Source organism: Cervus canadensis, chromosome 1, assembly GCF_019320065.1.
Source record: "Cervus canadensis isolate Bull #8, Minnesota chromosome 1, ASM1932006v1, whole genome shotgun sequence".
Taxonomy (NCBI): domain Eukaryota; kingdom Metazoa; phylum Chordata; class Mammalia; order Artiodactyla; family Cervidae; genus Cervus; species Cervus canadensis.
This window is the reverse complement of record NC_057386.1, coordinates 39,158,033-39,177,693: the sequence shown is the minus strand read 5'-3', so window position 1 is coordinate 39,177,693 and position 19,661 is coordinate 39,158,033. Positions and strand designations below refer to the sequence as shown.

The 19,661-nt window shown below is 38.1% G+C and overlaps 1 protein-coding gene across 1 annotated transcript in view; it reads left to right on the top strand.

The window, feature by feature from the left end:
- EFCAB5 (EF-hand calcium binding domain 5) overlaps window positions 1-19,661 on the top strand; it is a 94,769-nt gene that overhangs the window by 42,992 nt on the left and 32,116 nt on the right. Inside the window, exons 9-13 of the mRNA XM_043479185.1 lie at window positions 12,508-12,663; window positions 14,867-14,966; window positions 16,120-17,034; window positions 18,969-19,046; window positions 19,141-19,233. Of these exons, the coding sequence (XP_043335120.1) occupies window positions 12,508-12,663; window positions 14,867-14,966; window positions 16,120-17,034; window positions 18,969-19,046; window positions 19,141-19,233 (1,342 nt within the window). The remainder of the gene's footprint in view (window positions 1-12,507; window positions 12,664-14,866; window positions 14,967-16,119; window positions 17,035-18,968; window positions 19,047-19,140; window positions 19,234-19,661) is intronic.

The following is a 19,661-nucleotide window of genomic DNA, read 5'->3' as shown; positions in this document are numbered from 1 at the left end:
CATGGGCAGTGATGACTGTGCACTAAGTATGATTTCAAGATTCTGTGTGAAGGTTTTCTGGAACCCTTGAAATGATTATATGTAGATAAGAACTTGGCAATCCTGTCTCTATTATGTTCTGATTTCTTAGATTCTGTATTTGAGTATTTGGCATCCGTTAGTCACAGGGCCAAACCAATGGCCAAAGTTGTTTATATATTCTCTGTGATCCAAGGCACATACCCTGAACCACCTTGTTTAAACCTCACTCACCAAACCAGTATTTCCTCAGCCTCAAATCAACCCAGGACCAGATGCCAGATAACTGGGGACAGCTCCTGTGCCCCAAAGTCTCTGGGGATTATTCAAATTGCCAGTTCTAAACTGTTTACCCTGCCCTGCCTTATCTTTCCTGAGCAAACTCTAATAAAGACTGTTCTGGACCAAGGGGGATGATGGAATGAATTGAGAGGTTGGGACTGACATATATACACTATTGATATTATGTTTAAATAGATAACTAATGAGAATCTATGGACTTCTCTGGTGGCTCAGGGGTAAAAAAAATCTGCCTGCCAATGCAGGAGACGTGGGTTTGATCCCTAGGTTGGGAAAAATCCCCCGGAGAGAGAAATGGCAAACCAGTGCAGTCTTTTTCCCTGGGAAATCCCACAGACAGAGGAGCCTGATGGACTACAATCCATAGAGTCACAAAAGAGTTGGACATGACTTAGCGACTAAAAACAAAACAAAATATTCCTTCATATGTACATACTGCACTTTACCCATTCATCAATTGGGCTGTTTTCACTTTTTTATTGTTGTAAATAATGCTGCTATAAACATTTGTGTATATGTTTGCCTATGAGCATAAGTCTCAGTTCCCTTAGGTATATACCTAGGAGCGGAATTGCTGATTCATACACCAACTCTACGTTTAACCTTTTAAGGAACTGCCAGACTGCTTTCCACAGTGGCTGCCTGCCCTGTTTTATATTCCCATAGTGAATGAGCATTGTAGTTACTCCACATCCTTGGCAACACTTGTTATTCTTGGTTTTGTTTGTTTGTTTGTTTGCTTTGTTTCATCATTTTGTTTTTTAACTATAGCCACCCCGTGGGTATAAGGTGGTAGCTCACAGTGCTTTGAAAACGCTAAATGCCTTTGATGGCTAAAATGACACTGAGCATCTTCCCAGGTATTGGCTACTTACATATCTTCTTTGGAGAAATGCCTACTTATATCCTTTGACCATTTTAAAATTGGGTTACTTGTCTTTATTATTGGGTTGTTAAAACTTTAAGATAGTCTATATATTTTGTATAATCCAGATGTATTTGACAATCCCTTGTCAAATATATATTAGAAATATTTTCTCCTATTCTGCCGGTTATCTTTTCATTTTCTTTTCTTTTTTAAAAAGTTATTTTCCTGTCCTCACTGTTGCATGTAGGAATTTAGTTCCCAGACCAGGGATCAAACCCACGCCCCCTGCAGTAGAAGCACAGAGAGTTCTAACCACTGGCTTGCCAGGGAAGTCCCTCCTTTCATTTTCTTGATGATGTCCTTCAAAGCACTAAAATTTTAGTTTTGATGAAGTCCAATTTGTCTATCTTTTTCTTTTGTTGCTTTTGCTTTTGATGTTATATCCAAGAAAATATTGCCTAATTAAGGGTCATAAAGATAGGCTCATGTATTTTAGAGTTTTAACTCATACATACGTCTATTTAAACGTCTGATCCTTTGAGTTCAATTTTGTGTATGGTGTGAAGTAACAAAACTTCTTAAGTATTTGATAACTTAAAAAGGCAAAAAATAAATAAGGATTTGAAGAACCTGTTATACTGTTCTATATATAATAAGACACTATTTAATATAATGTCTGAATGCAATCTCAAAAACGACAGAATGATCTCTGTTCATTTCCAAAGCAAACCATTCAATATCACGGTAATCCAAGTCTATGCCCTGACCAGTAATGCTGAAGAAGCTGAAGTTGGACAGTTCTATGAAGACCTACAAGAACTTCTAGAACTAACACCCAAAAAAGGTGTCCTTTTCATTATAGGGGACTGGAATGCAAAAGTAGGAAGTTAAGAAACACCTGGAGTAACAGGTGAATTTGGCCTTGGAGTACGGAATGAAGCAGGGCAAAGGCTAATAGAGTCCTGCCAAGAGAACACACTGGTCATAGCAAACACCCTCTTCCAACAACACAAGAGAAGACTCTACACATGGACATCACCAGATGGTCGACACCAAAATCAGATTGATTATATTCTTTGCAGCCAAAAATGGAGAAGCTCTATACAGTCAGCAAAAACAAGACTGGGAGCTGACTGTGGCTCAGATCATGAACTCCTTATTGCCAAATTCAAACTTAAATTGAAGTAAGTGGAGAAAACCACTAGACCATTCAGGTATGACCTAAATCAAATCCCTTATGACTATACAGTGGAAGTGAGAAATAGATTTAAGGGACTAGATCTGATAGACAGAGTGCCTGATGAACTATGGATGGAGGTTCATGACATTGTACAGGAGACAAGAATCAAGACCATCCCCAAGAAAAAGAAATGCAAAAAAACAAAATGATTGTCTGAGGAGGCCTTACAAATAGCTGTGAAAAGAAGGGAAGTGAAAAACAAAGAAGAAAAGGAAAGATATACCCATTTGAATGCAGAGTTCCAAAGAACAGCAAGGAGAGATAAGAAAGCCTTCCTCAGAGATCAATGCAAAGAAATAGAGGAAAACAATAGAATGGGAAAGACTAGAGATCTCTTCAAGAAAATTAGAGATACAAGGGAACATTTTATGCAAAGATGGGCTCAATAAAGGACAGAAATGGTATGGACCTAACAGAAGCAGAAGATATTAAGAAGAGGTGGCAAGAATACACAAAAGAATTATACAAAAAAGATCTTCATGAAGGTCCCGGATAATCACAATGGTGTGATCAATGACCTAGAGTCAGACATCCTGGAATGTGAAGTCAGGTGGTCCTTAGAAAGCATCACTATGAACAAAGCTAGTGGAGGTGATGGAATTCCAGTTGAGCTATTTCAAATCCTGAAAGATGATGATGTGAAAGTGCTGCACTCAATATGCCAGCAAATTTGGAAAACTCAGCAGTGGCCACAGCACTGGAAAATGTCAGTTTCCATTCCAATTCCAAAGAAACGCAATGCCAAAAATTGCACTCATCTCACATGCTAGTAAGGTAATGCTCAAAATTCCCCAAGCCAGGCTTCAGCAATACGTGAACTGTGAACTTCCTGATGTTCAAGCTGGTTTTAGAAAAGGCAGAGGAACCAGAGATCAAATTGCCAACATCTGTTGGATCATCGAAAAAGCAAGAGAGTTCCAGAAAAACATCTATTTCTGCTTTATTGACTATGCCAAAGCCTTTGACTGTGTGGATCACAATAAACTGGAAAATTCTGAAAGAGATGGGAATACCTGACCACCTGACCAGCCTCTTGAGAAACCTGTATGCAGGTCAGGAAGCAACCGTTAGAACTGGACATGGAACAACAGACTGGTTCCAAATCGGGAAAGGAGTACGTCAAAGCTATATATTGTCACTGTGCTTATTTAACTTATATGCAGAGTACATCATGAGAAATGCTGGGCTGGAGGAAGCAGAAGCTGGAATCAAGATTGCTGGGAGAAATATCAATAACCTCAGATATGCAGATGACACCACCCTTATGGCAGAAAGTGAAGAAGAACTAAAGAGCCTCTTGATGAAAGTGAAAGAGGAGAGTGAAAAAGTTGGCTTAAAGCTTAACATTCAGAAAACTAAGATCATGGCATCCGGTCTCATCACCTCATGGGAAATAGATAGGGAAACAGTGGAAACAATGTCAGACTTTATTTTTCTGGGCTCCAAAATCACTGCAGATGGTGATTGCAGCCATGAAATTAAAAGACGCTTTCCTTGGAAGGAAAGTTATGACCAACCTAGACAGCATATTATAAAGCAGAGACATTACTTTGCCAACAAAGGTCCGTCTAGTCAAGGCTATGGTTTTTCCAGTGGTCATGTATGGATGTGAGAGTTGGACTATAAAGAAAGCTGAGTGCCGAAGAATTGATGCTTTTGAACTGTGGTGTTGGAGAAGACTCTTGAGGGTCCCTTGGACTGCAAGGAGATCCAACCAGTCCATCCTAAAGGATATAAGTCCTGGGTGTTCATTGGAAGGACTGATGTTGAAGCTGAAGCTCCAATACTTTGGCCACCTGATGCAAAGAACTGATTCATTGGAAAAGACCCTGATGCTGGGAAAGATTGAGGGCAGGAGGAGAAGGGGATGACAGGATGAGATGGTTGGATGGCATCACCGACTCAATGGACATAGGTTTGGGTGGACTCCAGGAGTTGGTGATGCACAGGAAGGCCTGGAGTGCTGTGGTTCATGGGCTTGCAGAGTCGGACACGACTGAGGAACTGAGCTGAACTGACATTTTACAAGCATATACACAACTCCAGTCCCTACAGTTACCCTGATCTAGTTTTCAAGGAATATTCATCAGATTTTATCATAAATAGGCCACCAGGAAAACTTTGTAAGTTTCAAAAACTAGAAATCTGATGTTATATTTTCTTGAAAGTGCAAGTCTTTCAGTCTTGTCCTATTCTTTGGGACCCCATGGACTATACAGTCTATGGAATTCTCCAGGCCAGAACACTGGAGTGGGTAGCCTTTCCCTTCTCCAGGGTATCTTCCCAACTGAGGGATCTGACCCAGGTCTCCCACATTGCGGGCGGATTCTTTACCAGGGAAGACCAAGAATACTGGAGTGGGTAGCCTATCCCTTCTCCAGCGGATCCTCCTGACCCAGGAATCAACCTGGAGTTTTTTGCATTGCAGGCAGATTCTTGACCAGCTGAGCTACCAGGGAAGCCCATTTGTTACATAATAAAACTGGAAAATAAACAATTTAAAAATTATGTAAGCCCAACCATTTTGAAATTGAAAAATACTTTATTTAGTAATTATTGGGTCAAGATCTTACATCTAATTGTATGGAATGCTACTAAATATTTACTCAGTTGAGAAATTATAGCCTTAAAACTTTAAAAAATATAGTAGGGTGAAGAATTTTAAAAGCACAGATAAATATAAAAATAGAATAACAATGTATATATTCTCATAACCTATTAATAGGATTAATTCTTAATAACACCATGGAATATTTTTGTAAGGAAAAATTACTTGATTTTGTAAAAATTATCATGACTAAACAAAAAGTATTCAAACAACTCATAAAAGTGCAAAGATGAGGATTTTAAAATTTTCATAATTTCTTTTTTAAAGTATTTATTTATTTATTTGGCTGCACTGGGTCTTGGTTGCAGCATGTGAACTCTTAGTTCCTCAACCAGGGATCAAACCTGGGCCCCCTGCATTGGGAACACAGAGGCTTAGCCACTGGACCAACAGGGAAGTCCCTATCATTAATTTCTTACCCAGAAATAACCATTGTTAGTCTTAGATGAACATCATTTAAAACAGCTTTATATTTTTTGTCTCAGAAATAGAGGTGTATATAATGTCTCAGTAAATAGAGGGATATATAATGTGGGTGTCATAAATTTTGTTGTAAAAGTTTAATTACTTTAAATAAAAAGTATTTAATTGTGCTTGATTCCAACAGAGGAAAGAGAAACTAAAGTATAAATAAGGGAATTATTGAAATTGGACATATCTTCACAAAAATTATTCAAAAATCATTCTAAGAAAAGGCAATATGATGAAGATCAGAAAAGGTTACAGTCATTTTTTAAATCACATATTTCAATTACATAAAATAACAGTTGACACACTAGTATAAAAGGTGAAGGGTTTAATATTTCCTCATGTCTTCCTATCTTTTTTCCTTTTTGTGTTCCCCAAGTTTAGTTTAGTTTTTTCTCTTGGCCGTGCCCCATGGCTTGTGGGATCTTAGTTCCCTGATCTGGTATTGAACCCAGGCCCCAGCAGTGAAAGCACCAAGGCCTAACCACCGGACTGTCATGGAATTCCCCCAAGTTTAGTTATTTTATCCAGATTTACATTATTTATTTTTTCCCTGTAATTACAGTTCCTATAGTTGATTAATCATAGTCTAATATTTAAATGGATTTGAGGTTCACCTCCTGTCTTTTTACAATGGTTTTTCTATTCCTGAGTTATTTATTTTTATTCATCTCTTAATTGGCTAAATTTCTTGTAAAGTTTTTTCAAGAAGGTCACAAGGGTGCTATATTTTCTGACTTCTTTTATGTTGAAAATGCCTGCATATTTCCTCTGAAACTGTATTTTGAATGAATATACTGTATTTGGGTCACCTTTTCTTTCCACCTCAGAACAATATAGACGTTGCTTAATTATTTTCTGGTATTGAATGTTGTGAAGTCTGAGGTCAGTTTTATTTCCTCCCTTCATTTGTTTAAATTATTTCAATAATATGTACATATACACACATACATATCATATATGAATATGTATATGTATATAACCATATATGATATTTGTCTGTGTGTATATGTATATGTGTATGTAAGTCCACACAAAGGAGAAAATGGGTTAGGGTGAAATATATATATGTGCTGTGCTTAGTCACTGAGTTGTATTCAACTCTGCAATCCCATGGACTGTAGCCCACCAGGCTCCTCTGTCCATAGGGATTCTCCAGGCAAGAATACTGGAGTGGGTTGCTATGCCGTTCTCCAGGGGATCTTCCCAACCCAGGGTTTGAACCCAGGTCTCCCACATTGCAGGAGGATTCTTTACCCTCTGAGCCACCAGGGAAGTCGTATATATATATATATATGTATGTATGTATATATACACAGTTAATAGGAACTTTTAGCATTCTATGTAATATCTTTGTAGATGTATATGTCTATATATATGTATTTGCATACATATATGTGTGTTTATATAAATAAACTTCTTTTTAATGAGTGGTTTGGGCTAATAATAATAGTTTTTCTGACATTTCCCTCCTTCTCCTAAAATGCAAATAGCACATCTTAAGGTACTTTATGTAGAGTGAAGAGCTATTACATCAACAGAAACCAAGGAAGTATTTCTTATATAAAATATTATTGGATATATTTTTTAAAATATATTATTGGATATATTTATTTATCTGATCAATAAATCTCTAAGACATGACATTAGACAAAGAAGTAGTGTTTAGAACACCGAAATTTTTAAAAATTTATGTTTTATTGAAGTAACTTTAGTTTATAAGGTTCATGTATAGCATGGATGGAATATTTGCTTTTAAAGAGGTGTGTTTTAAGGTTACTCTGACAGCACTCAAAGAAACTGAAACAAAATGAAATTATAAATGTCGGCTATTACACACAGGCGCCACCCAGTGGCGATACTATGCCATGTACTTGCCCCTCTAATTGTTTTAATGAGCATTGTAATTAGCATTCAGGTTGGAGCATGTTTGGAAAAAATAAGAGTCACTGAGTAATAATTGCTGATAATGTAGAGAAAAAGACAAATGGAGAGAATGAATGGCCACATATACTTCCATAGTCACATCATTTTTCTAGCATTTCTGTTTTCTGGTGGGTAAATGAACAGATGATGATCTTTTTGTTGACCACAATCTCTCTTTTCATCTGTTTTATTCCAGTAAATGAAGACCAAAAATAGCTATTTTAGAATATTTACTTCTGGTCTGTTACTTCTTAAGTATATACTATTTACTCTCTGTGCTATAACAGAGCTCAAAATTCAAGTTGTATTTCTTACACTTAAGGATCAAATAATGCATTGTTGTATGGGACTGTGCCTGTGGGTATAGGCAGGCATTTATGTCCATGTGTGTATGTGTGTGCACATGTGCATACATACACTGGATGAAGCCAGATTAGGGTACACAGAATGGAAGAATCAAAATATAAGCAAACTAAGGATGTGCATGCGTGCTCGGTCGTGTCTGACTCTTTGCGACCCATGGACTGTAGCCCGCCAGGCTCCTCTGTCCATGGCATTTCCCACACAGGAGTGGGTTGCCATTTCCTCCTCCCGGGGATCTTTCTGACCCAGGGATCGAACCTGAGTCTCCTGTGTTGCAGGTGGATTCTTTACCTGCTGAGCCCTTGGGGAAGTCCCCAAGTTAAGAACACATGCCACAAAAAGACAATTACAAAGCAATGAACGTGTGTGAAACATTATGAGTTAATCTGTTATGTTTTTATTATGGTGCTGAGGGATGCACAGTAGAATAAAAGTGAGACTTCAGTGGACCAGGGTTCATGTAGGAAAGTGTTCTAGTGTTCATGAGTTTTAAATTTCTTCTACTTATGTATCTCCACCTTGTAGTTCTTTATTTTAGAAAGAACACTAAGAACAATGCTTTAAATGTTTATTTATTGACAGGAATGATTTCTTTTACATTTTTATTTTATATTGGAGTATAGTTGATTAACAATGTTGTATTAGTTTCAGGGGTACAGCAAAGTGATTTGGTTATACATATACATGTGTCTATTCTTTTCCAATTTCTTTTCCTATTTACGTTGCTACATAATATTGAACAGAGTTCCCTGTGGCATATAGTAGGTCCTTGTTGGTTTACCCATTTTAAATATAGCAGTGTGTACATTGACAGGAACAATTTTAAATGTAAAACGTGCTAGTTTGAGATTGTTTTGATTATAAATAGAATATTTAGACTCATAAGAAATATATTTTGGGAGCATGTCAAGTTCATTTTAAATTCTCAGAGCACTCTGGCTCCCATGAGACAACTCTTTCTAGGAGGCAAAACTTAGCATTTGCATCACTTTTACAGTGAGTTGTTCAAGTAGATATTGTGTTCCCTATACAAATTTTAAAACGAAGAGTCATCTTTTTTTTTAAATTTACTGGAGTATAAAGTTATTTCACAGCTCTGTGCTAGTTTCTGCCATATAGCAAAGTGAATCGGCCATATATATACACATGTCCCCTCCCTCCTGGACATCCCTCTCATCTAGATCACCAGAGAGCATCACAAAGAGCTGCCTGTGCTATTCAGCAGGCTCTCACTAGTTATTTATTGCATTCATAGCAGTGTACACATGTCAATCCCAGTCTCCCACTTCATCCTACCCTCCTCCCCTGCTTGGTATCCCCACACTTGTTCTCGATGTCTGAGTCTCTATTTCTGCTATGCAAATAGGTTCATCAGTACCATTTTTCTTGATTCCACGTGCTATATGAGCACACCACTTCTTCAATGATAGACAGCAAATATACTGTGTATTTCAATATTCTCTAGTTCTTGTTTGCAGACATTTCTGAAGTGTTATTTACTACCAAAGCTTACAAATACAGTTTGGAAGTTAATACCTAACATAGTTTCCAAACACAGTTTCTTACTGTTGCTCTCAGATCACCCACTTCATGAACTCCCCTGTATGTCTATAATTAAATGTGTGAATCCCAAGGCTGTAGAATGTAACGATAACTACCAACCTCTTAAACGTGACATTTACCGCATCCTCAACATTGTGATTTTCCTGTCAGAAATGAAAAGCCTGGAATTCATTACGCTGGGATCCAGTACATACAGACGACGTGACTGAGCACAGATCAAATGTTTGACAGCTCAAAAAGTGATTAAACAGTTTAGTAGTTAATCATATTCTTAAATTCATCTAAGCAATCATGTCAGGATTTATGGATATTAATTGATTCCTTCCTTGGGAGGATGTAAAAACACAAAGGCTACCATATGTTTTCACTTTTTTGTTTTTACAAGAGACACTGGCGGACTGCTATAATTGTTCTATTTGGAATTTGATATGTAGTTCAGTTGGCCTCTGGTAGTCTTTCATGTCATACAGCCCAGGCTTACAGAACATGCTCATTCAGAAAATCCATAGGCTCTAAATCTAGAATGTTCAAATGTGTCTCGGAGAAACAGTTAAACTAATTCTTGATTTGAATGCCTTCCCACAGCCAGAAAACTCATATGGCTTTGAGGTCAGTTCCCAAAAACTTAATACAAAACAAGATGAATCTTTTTTTCTCTGTCTCTCTATTTTTGGCCATGCGTAGCATGATGGATCTTAGTCCCTGACCAGGGATCAAACCTGTATCCCCCATGGACCACCAGCAAAGTCCCAACAAGAGGAATCTTTTAATGAATCAGTAATTTTTATTTCAGCTTTAGAAGACAGAGCCACAATATTGTCAGAAAATATCAATTATTCAGTAATTCTACCTTACCAGTAATTTAGAAAAGTATCTACTATTCAAGAAAAATTGACTGAAGACTGAACAGTAGGATCTTAGAATGCTGGTATAATTAGGACCAGTTTCCCCAGACCATCTAGTTCAAACTTCAGTGAGTTTGAGCAAAAGAATCACTCAGAAGACTTCTAAAAGCATAGATTCTAGGTCTCACCCCAGAGTTTCTGATTCAGTAGGTTTGGAGTTGGGCCCCCAAATTTTCAATTCTAACAAGTTCTCAAGGGACCACACTTTGAGAACCACTGATCTCATTGGATTTTTCCTTTTAAAATGTGAATGTCAGCTGAGAGGACTTTTATTTTATAAAGAAAACCTTCTCCATCAATTTCTTTACCTAGTTCAAAAGGAAACAAGACTTCACAGAACTTAATGCATGAAATACCTATGCTTTGTTTATAAAAAGGAGCCTCTCCATGACCCAGTGAAATAGCTACTACGGTAGCTATTAAGGAACAAATTAAGGGACTGTAAAGTCCAGTGACTCATTCAAGGTGATGGTTGTTGTTTAGTCACTAAGTCGTATCGGACTCTTTTGCGACCCCGTGGACTGTAGCCTGCCAGTCTCCTCTGTCCATGGGTTTTTCCAGGCAAGAATACTAGAATGGGTTGCCATTTCCTTCTCTGGGGTATCTTCCCTCATCCTAGGTTACTCAGCCAGTAAATATAGGAACTGAGGTTTGAACCCGGACAAAATGTGAGGGCTTAACCTATACACTAGTCTGCTTCCCAAGGCAACAAATGAGAACTTAACTGTGCTCATTAACCCACCAAGAAGCTGTTAAGGAAATGAAATATTTAGAAAAGCTCCTTTGCTCTGCTTTAAATTTCCCTCTTTTGATCTCTAAGCCAGTTGAAGGATGGTTTATGATTCACTAATATGGATTTCAAGTCATATTTCTTACGTAATACATCCTAAATTTGCCTAGATGATATTAAAGAGGAAGTGAAATATGGAAATCTAGCTATGGAAGCAGGGTCATTCTATACAAATTTGGCTGTCTCTTTGCTTGGTTCAAAGAAAGTAGTGGGTTAACACTTAGAGAGGATCCCGCTGAGAAATTCACTGAGCTACTTACAGTCAAGGATAGAACAAGATTGTAATATTCCTGATCTGTCAAATTAGCAGAAATCTGGAAAGTAATACACATTGATATTGAGGCTGAGGCGAAATGACCACTCATAAATTAGTTGTGGGAGTGCAAAAAGTGAGAGTGAAAAAGGCTATACAAGCCTGATGTCAAAACCCACCAAAAAATACAGAAGCTTTTACCTTCTTTTTATTAATATTTATTTATTTAGCTGCGCTGGGTCTTGGTTGTAGCACACAGGATCTTTAGTTGCGGCATGTGAGGTCTTATTTGCTGCCTATGGGATCTGTTTCCTTGATCAGGGACTGAACCCAGGCTCCCTGCATTGAGAACTTGAAGTCTTAGCCACTGGACCACCAGGGAAGACCCCAGATGCATTTACCTTCTAAGCAAACAATCTCACATCTGGGATTCTATTCACCAGGCCTCAAGAGGTATAACCTAAGAGCACAGATATTCTCAGATTCTACACTTACAAAAGAAAAAAACAAATCATAGACAAAGGATTTGTTGTTATCATTTAGTCTCTAAGTTGTGCTTGATTCTTTGTGACCCCGTGGACTCTACCCTACCAGGCCTGTGTCCATGAGATTTTCCAGACAAGAATACCAGTGTGGGTTGCCATGCCCTCCTCCGGGGGATCTTCCCAACCCAGGGACTGAACCCATGTCTCCTTTATCTTCTGCATTGGCAGGACAATCCTTTACCTCCGAGCCACCTGGGAAGCCGTCCCCGTGCCTTACACGCCAGTAATTAAATGTAGCCAGTCTTGGAAAACGAAAACACATGCTCTTATATCCCCTACATCAAAAGAAAAACTGCATTCCATTTGAAGAACTATTCATTTACTGGCCACATTTTATGACTGCTGCTGTTTCATACCGTGAGGTTAACAACTTCTCCCATATAACACTGATGTGACCTAGAGGGAAATTGTTCCAACAGTGTGTCCTGGTCTATGGTGTATGTAACTGGTCTATGGTGTTGGGGACTGTATTGATCCCCTCTCTCTACAGCATAGCCATGGAACAGCATTAATTTGAAAATGCTTTATCTAAGTGACAGCAGATGATATGGAAAAAATTGCAGCCAATAATTGCATGCACATCAGTGGAATCCTTGGGGGAAAAAATCCAAGTGAAGAATACGGTTTTTAATCAATCACCTATCCTCTTTTTCTCCACAGCTCGTCTCTTTGCACATTGCAGGCTTTAAAAGTGAAACGTTTGAGAAGCTCCTTAAGCACCTTTGCCATTGTGCGGACGAATTCAGGGAAATCATAAAAACTGACATGCGGAGACAGATGTTTGCTGAACTCTTCCTGCATTGTGACCGTGGGAAGGTAGGAGAAGCCTCTTAGAGCAGTGTTTCTCACACTATCTGTTGTGAAGGACCAGTCTTTAGGTTGTTGATGGTGATATTTTTAATATGTGGACTGATGATAAAAATGGATTACTAAGAGGGAAAAAGAAAATAAAAATACAATCCAAACATATTCTAGTCTAAGAGCTATTAACAAACACAGGGAAGTAAATTACTGATTTATGTTTTTTTTTTTGTTTTACCAGTTCCTACAATTTCTCTTGGTTTTCCCCTTCTTTTAAAAAGATTTTTTTGATGTGAATCATTTTTTTTTAAAGGCTTTATTGAATTTATTGCAACATAGCTTCTGTTTTATGTTTTGCTTTTTGGCTGCAAGACATGTGAGATCTTAGTTCCCCAACCAGGGATCAAACCTGCACCCCCTGCATTGGAAGGCAAAGTCCTAACCACTGGGCAATCAGGGAAGTCCCTTCTGTTCAACTTTAATGAATAGCTACTGATTAAAAAAAAAAAAATACAGTCCACATTGTGTTACTACCAGATTCAAATCTGATTTATTATGTTACTTTCTCAAGTTGCTATAACATTTTCTAGATGCTATTTTCAATTCCTACCTTTCTCATCACACACAGACTGGTACCAGCTTGCAGACTACATCTTGAGTGGCACTGCATATGATTTATAACTTGGCTCTAAGCTTCTTTCCCGTTTTTGTTTTTTTTTTAATTTTTATTTATTTATTTATTTTTTATTAGTTGGAGGCTAATTACTTCACAACATTTCAGTGGGTTTTGTCATACATTGATATGAATCAGCCATAGATTTACACGTATTCCCCATCCCGATCCCCCCTCCCACCTCCCTCTCCACCCGATTCCTCTGGGTCTTCCCAGTGCACCAGGCCCGAGCACTTGTCTCATGCATCCCACCTTTCTTTCCCGTTTTTAAGAGTGGGTTGCTTAGGATTTTTTTTTGCTTAGGATTGTCTATACTGGTGTCTTCCTAGAGAAAAGAGCTGCTTTTCTCTTTGGGGAATAGAAAGCCTACCACATTTTATTCTGCTTCTTAAAAACAAGAAAGGTTTATATAAAAAAGTATTTCTAGGTATAGGATTCGAAAGTGAAAGTGAAAGTCACACAGTCGTGTCTGACTCTTTGTGACCCCATGGACTGTATAGTCCATGGAATTCTCCAGGCCAGAATACTGGGGTGAGTAGCCTTTCCCTTCTCCAGGGGATCTTCCCAACCCAGGGATTGAACCCAGGTCTCCCACATTTCAGGTGCATTCTTTACCAGCTGAGCCACAAGGGAAGCCCAAGAGTACTGGCATGGGTAGCCTATCCCTTCTCCAGGGGATCTTCCCAACCTAGGAATTGAACTGGGGTCTCCTGCATTGCAGGCAGATTCTTTACCAACTGAGCCATCAGGGAATTTAGGAACGCACTATTGTGCTAGGACACCAAATGACTTTGCAAAAATAGATTCCAACTTTACTGAAATATAGTTGTTTACGAACCTTATGCTTATTTGTTTGTATCCCCATATTCCTGAAAAGATTTAAGGAAGGTTATGTTATTCAGTCACTTAGTCATGTCTGACTGTCTGCGACCCTATGAACTGCAGCACGCCAGGCTTCCCTGTCCTTCACCATCTCCCGGAACTTGCTTAGATTCATGTCCGTTGAGTCAGTGCTGCCATCCAACCATCTCGTCCTCTGTCATCCCCTTCTCCTTCTACCTTCAATCTTTCCCAGCACCAGCATCAGAGTCTTTTCTAATGAGTCGGCTCTTCGCATCAGGTGGTCCAAGTACTGGAGCTTCAGCTTTAGCATCAGTCCTTATAAAGAAGCTTATAAGAATAGATAAAAAGCAACAAAAGAACAGATTTTAAAATGTAGGATGAAAGAAGAAAAAGAGCATACTAAATGAAGTTGGGAACAAAGCTGTAAATGCATACCATAGTGACCTAAATATTTGTTCTGGGTTGTCTGCAGATCTGAATGTAACCTCCTAGTAGTGAATGTGAAATATGACATATTATTGATTATATGACACAATAGTGTGTGAAACACACTATTGACAGTGCTTTTAAGATAAGTATGAACTGGAGCTAAGAAGAAGTACAGAAATTTGGGGATAAAAAGTATAGTTAGGAGTTTCAATATTCCATCTACGTAAAAGTTTCAAATCTCACGTAACAACTGATTGCCAACTTTCCGCTTAGGTAGGGTTTTTGGATCGTCAGAGGACATTGGCCTTGCTGGAAACATTCTATGACCAAAGTTCAAAAGTGCTCAGAGGTATACTCCGAAATCCAAGACAATGTAAGTGCCACCCAGAGGGAGTATGCTCAAGCTGGAGTGAAGCAGTACACGGATGTGATAAAACAACATCATTCTATCACCATGGAATCCCTCCATATAACACCTCCCTTAGATCATGATGGCTATGTCTAGTTGTTCATGCCATACAATGATAATTACCATTACCATCTAGTTGAACTAGATGTGTTTTCACTACAGTGCAATACTAAAAGTTGTTAAGTCAGAATTGAGCTAAATTCAAATGAAGGGCTGCTTTAGTGACAACCTGAATGCTTTGGAAATTAAGTTGGTAATGGTAATTCCAGTTTTAATGTCCAACTTAGAATTCTAAGATTTCTAAGAAAAATTTTTTTCTACCAAGCATTTTTTGATTGAAATATAATTGATGTACAATATTGTTAGTTTCAAATGTACACAATGTTGATATTTTCATATGATAGGAAATAATCACCATGATGACTCTAGTAACATTCTGTCCCCCTACATAGTTATTATGATTGACCATATTCCTTATGCTGTATATTATTTATTATTTAATAATATGACTTATTTATTATTTAATTGGAGGTTTGCATGTCTTAATTCCCTTCAACTGTTTCACTCATACCTCAAACCCCCTCCCTTCTAGCAACCACCCATTTGTTCTCTGTAACTATGAGTCTATTTTTGTTTTATTTGTTTGTTTTAAAGATGTAAATTAGATCATGTGGTATTTGTCTTTCTCTGTCTGCCTTATTTGACTTAGCATAATACCTTCCGGTGTTGTCAAAAATGGGAGGGTTTGAGGTGGAAGACATTTGCTCTTTTCTCAGCCCTGTGCTATGCTTATTGTGAGAGGACTAAGAGGAGAGGATAAATTCTGTTTGCCTTGAAAGTCTAAGCTACTCTTCAAGCATCAACAGAAGAAATCATGTTTATTTCCATACATTTTAGGAAGGGATTATTTCTAATTTCCAGTAGTGAGCATCTTTTATGTTCCTTTAGATACCTTTTTGTTTTTTATTGGGTTGCTGGGATATGTAATTGATATTCATTTAAAGCAATAGTTCTGTGGGCACCATTACTGTGCCTACTGCTTTTTTTCGTTAAGTTATTAGCTCTGATTCTACATTATAGATCAACTGTTTGGTAAATGTTTTGTTTTCTGTGTTAGGGCCATTTGTTGAATTTGGAGAGATAGACTTACCTGAGTTCTGGGGAGACATGGATAATCAGAAACACATTTATGAAGACTTTGACAATGTTCTCTTAGAGACGGATACATTACCTTCTGAAAAACATGTTAGCAAAACCCAAAGTAAATTATCAGCAAGCCCAGAAGATCAACATGAACACTATAGAGAATCATCACTACCACAAAGCCCACCAGAACAGCAGAGAGGGGCAACTGTGGAACAAGGACCAAATGGAATTTCAACCAGAGAACAAGAACAACCTGAAGAGTCAACTGGAGAACAAGAACTGAACGAAGAATCAGTATCAAAAAAAGGAACCTACACAGGGTCAACTCCAGAACAAAGACCAAGTAGAGAGTTAATAACAGAACAAAGACCACATCACGAGCCAATAACAGAACAAGGAGTACCACAAGGAACCCACATCGAGTCAACAGCAGAACAAGGACTTCCCGAAGAATCAATTACAACAGAAGGACAGCATGAAGGGTCAACAACAGGACAAGGATCACACGGAAAGTCAGCTGAGGAACAGGGATCACTCAGAGAGTCACAATCAGATCTTGAGCAACCCGGAGAGATAATGGCAGGACAGGAAGCACACAGAGAATCACAGTCAGATCAAGGACCACACAGAGGGTCAACTGCAGAGCCACAATCACCCAGAGAAACAATTCCCGAAGAACAACAGGACACAGACTTCACTTCACAACTGAGTAAAGGTAGTATTGTAGGAGAAAGTAAAACATCCAGGGAATCTATTTCCTTTGAGCATACTGAAATCCCTCCACAGGAAGAAAGGACTCAAGGACAACCATACGAAGAGCTACTCTTCATAAGTCCTGAACTGCAAGAGAAAACTGGAGTATCAAGCCCAGAAGATCATCTTTCAGGTAGTAATATCACTTTCCTACATCAGCTCCTTGTTTTCTAGAGCAGTTTTTAAAGTATGCAGAAAAATCTTCATTTCAGTTAGGATCTCTTTGTGACATATAAGGTCATGCAAACTGCAGACATATTTTGCTACTCAATATGAGTCTAGACTTTCAGCAATCAGTTACATGCAAACTAGAAAGTCTCTACTGTCAATTTACCTAGAAATCCCTCTACACTAGAAGCCCATTTGTAAGGAAGAAATCTGGTAGTGTTACTTGTAAAAATTTTCACTGGACTTCTGAAAAGGCACAGAAGCTGTTTTATTTTAAATGGAGTATCTGATATTAGAAATCACTTTTTAAAATTTCTTTTATTTCAAATTTCAAAAGTATTTCACTTTTTTCAGTTGCATATAAGATGTTCTAGAAGAGTTTCTGAAGGTCATTTTTAAGACAGAAAACACCCTGGATTTCAAATATTTACTCTGCAGAAGACTTTTCTTGGGAATTGCCTTTGCAAATTTATGCCCCTTTAGTTGAAGAATTATAATCTTTTCGAGAGCCAATCTCAATGCCACTTAAGGCCTCAGTTGTTGCTGCTGTTCAGTCGCTCAGTCGTGTCTGACTGTCTGCGACCATATGAACTGCAGCACACCAGGCTTCCCTGTCCTTCGCCATCTCCCAGAGCTTGCTCAAACTCATGTCCATTGAATTGGTGATGCCATCCAACCATCTCATCCTCTGTCATCCCCTTCTCCTCCTGCCGTCAATCTTTCTCAGCATCAGGGTCTTTTCTAATGAGTCAGCTCTTCGCATCAGGTGGCCAAAGTATTGGAGCTTCAGTATCATTGCTTCCAATGAATATTAGGGTTGATTTTGTTTAAGATTGACTAGTTTGATCTCCTTGCAGTCCAAGGGACTCTCAAGAGTCTTTTTTAACACCACAGTTCAAAAACATCAATTCCTCAGCCTTCTTTATGGTCCAGCTCTCATAACCATGCATGACTACTGAAAAAACCATAGCTTTAGCTTTATGGACCTTTGTTGGCAAAATAATCTCTTCTTTTTAATATGCTTTCTAGACTTTTTTTTTTAATTCTAAACTTCTACAGTCCCAAAGAAAGTTCTTATTTAAAACTCATAAGAGACGGGTAACCTGTGTTAAGGATTTTATACTATCATTAGCTAATTTGAAATCTTTCATTTTTTCAGCATTATATTTATTTCTCCCCAGAACAGGGCTACTAATTTCTGGTTCTCCTTACATAGTGGGGATACAGCCTGAAAAATTAGTGAAGTTACTGTTAATTTTGACTCTCTGTAACAGTCATCCAAAGTAACAGTGTCTAAAAAAACAAACAAAACCAAAACAAAATAATGTCTAAACAAAACAGGAGTTTCTTTGTTTCTCATATAAAAGTCAAAACTTATTTGACGAATTGGCCCCAAGAAATCAACAGTGGCTCGAGCTCTTTCTGCCTTGTGTCTCCTCCAGCCCACTACTTTGCTACTCAATATGAGTCTAGACTTTCAGTAATCAATTACATGCAAACTAGAAGATAGCTAACCACCATGTCCGCATCCTGACCAGTAGGCAAGGAGAAAGGAAAAATGATAGACATTACATCATTTCCTTTCTATCTTGTTCATTCATCAGAATTTAGGCACATAGTGACACCTGCTGTCTGGGAGGCTGGGAAATATAGCCCTCATTTTGCGTGGCCAAATTTGGGTACAATACATAGCCTTTGTCACAGAGTTGCTCTCAAAAACTAAAGCTATTAAGTGATATCTTTGTGATTAAGTTATTAAATGATACCATTATGATACAACATATACAGGAAAGGACCTGAAAGAATGTTTTTGTGTTCTATATGCAAGATATTTCTTTCATTTATTAACTTTAGAATACATAATGTTCAACTCATAGGCATTTCTTTTATACCTTTTAGAACCTGCTAAAAAGGAAGTTGAGAAAGACAAATCCTGTGAACCCAAGTCCCAAAAAATAGAAGGAAAGTCATGGACAGGTGACTCCTCATTTAATTTTCCTTTCTTTCATACTCCAGAGCAAAAACATTGTGAAAGTGAAGTTGACTATATTATGGCATATGTGTCTTATAGGTGAACTTCTGACTTGTAACTGGAACATGCAGTATGCCAAACATGAAGATGAGGAACAGGCAAATTTAATCTATGGTAACTCGAGGTTCGCAGGTACATGTTAACAAAGCCAGTAAGAACAGATGGCACTCTAATTTGATAACCTTTAATTTACTGTGGTTCCCAATGGTAAGGACTGGACTTAGCCGAGGCACAATGGCAGGGTGACACTTGTACTATTTTGTCCTTGAGCCAGTGGACCTAAACATATTCAAGATGACTGTTTGAGGTGGTAGTGTACACCTAGTGCCATTATAATGCTCTTTAAAGCATATACATTAGTACAGTTGTCCATTAGTGTCTGCAGGGGATTGTTCCATGAATATCATCCACCCAAAATTTCCCCCCACCACAAATACCAACATTCAAGATGCTCAAACCCCTTATATAAAATGGACTAGTATTTGCTTATAACTGATGGATCCTCCCACATACTTTAAATCTAGATCACTTATAATACTAGTACAATGTAAATGCTTTGT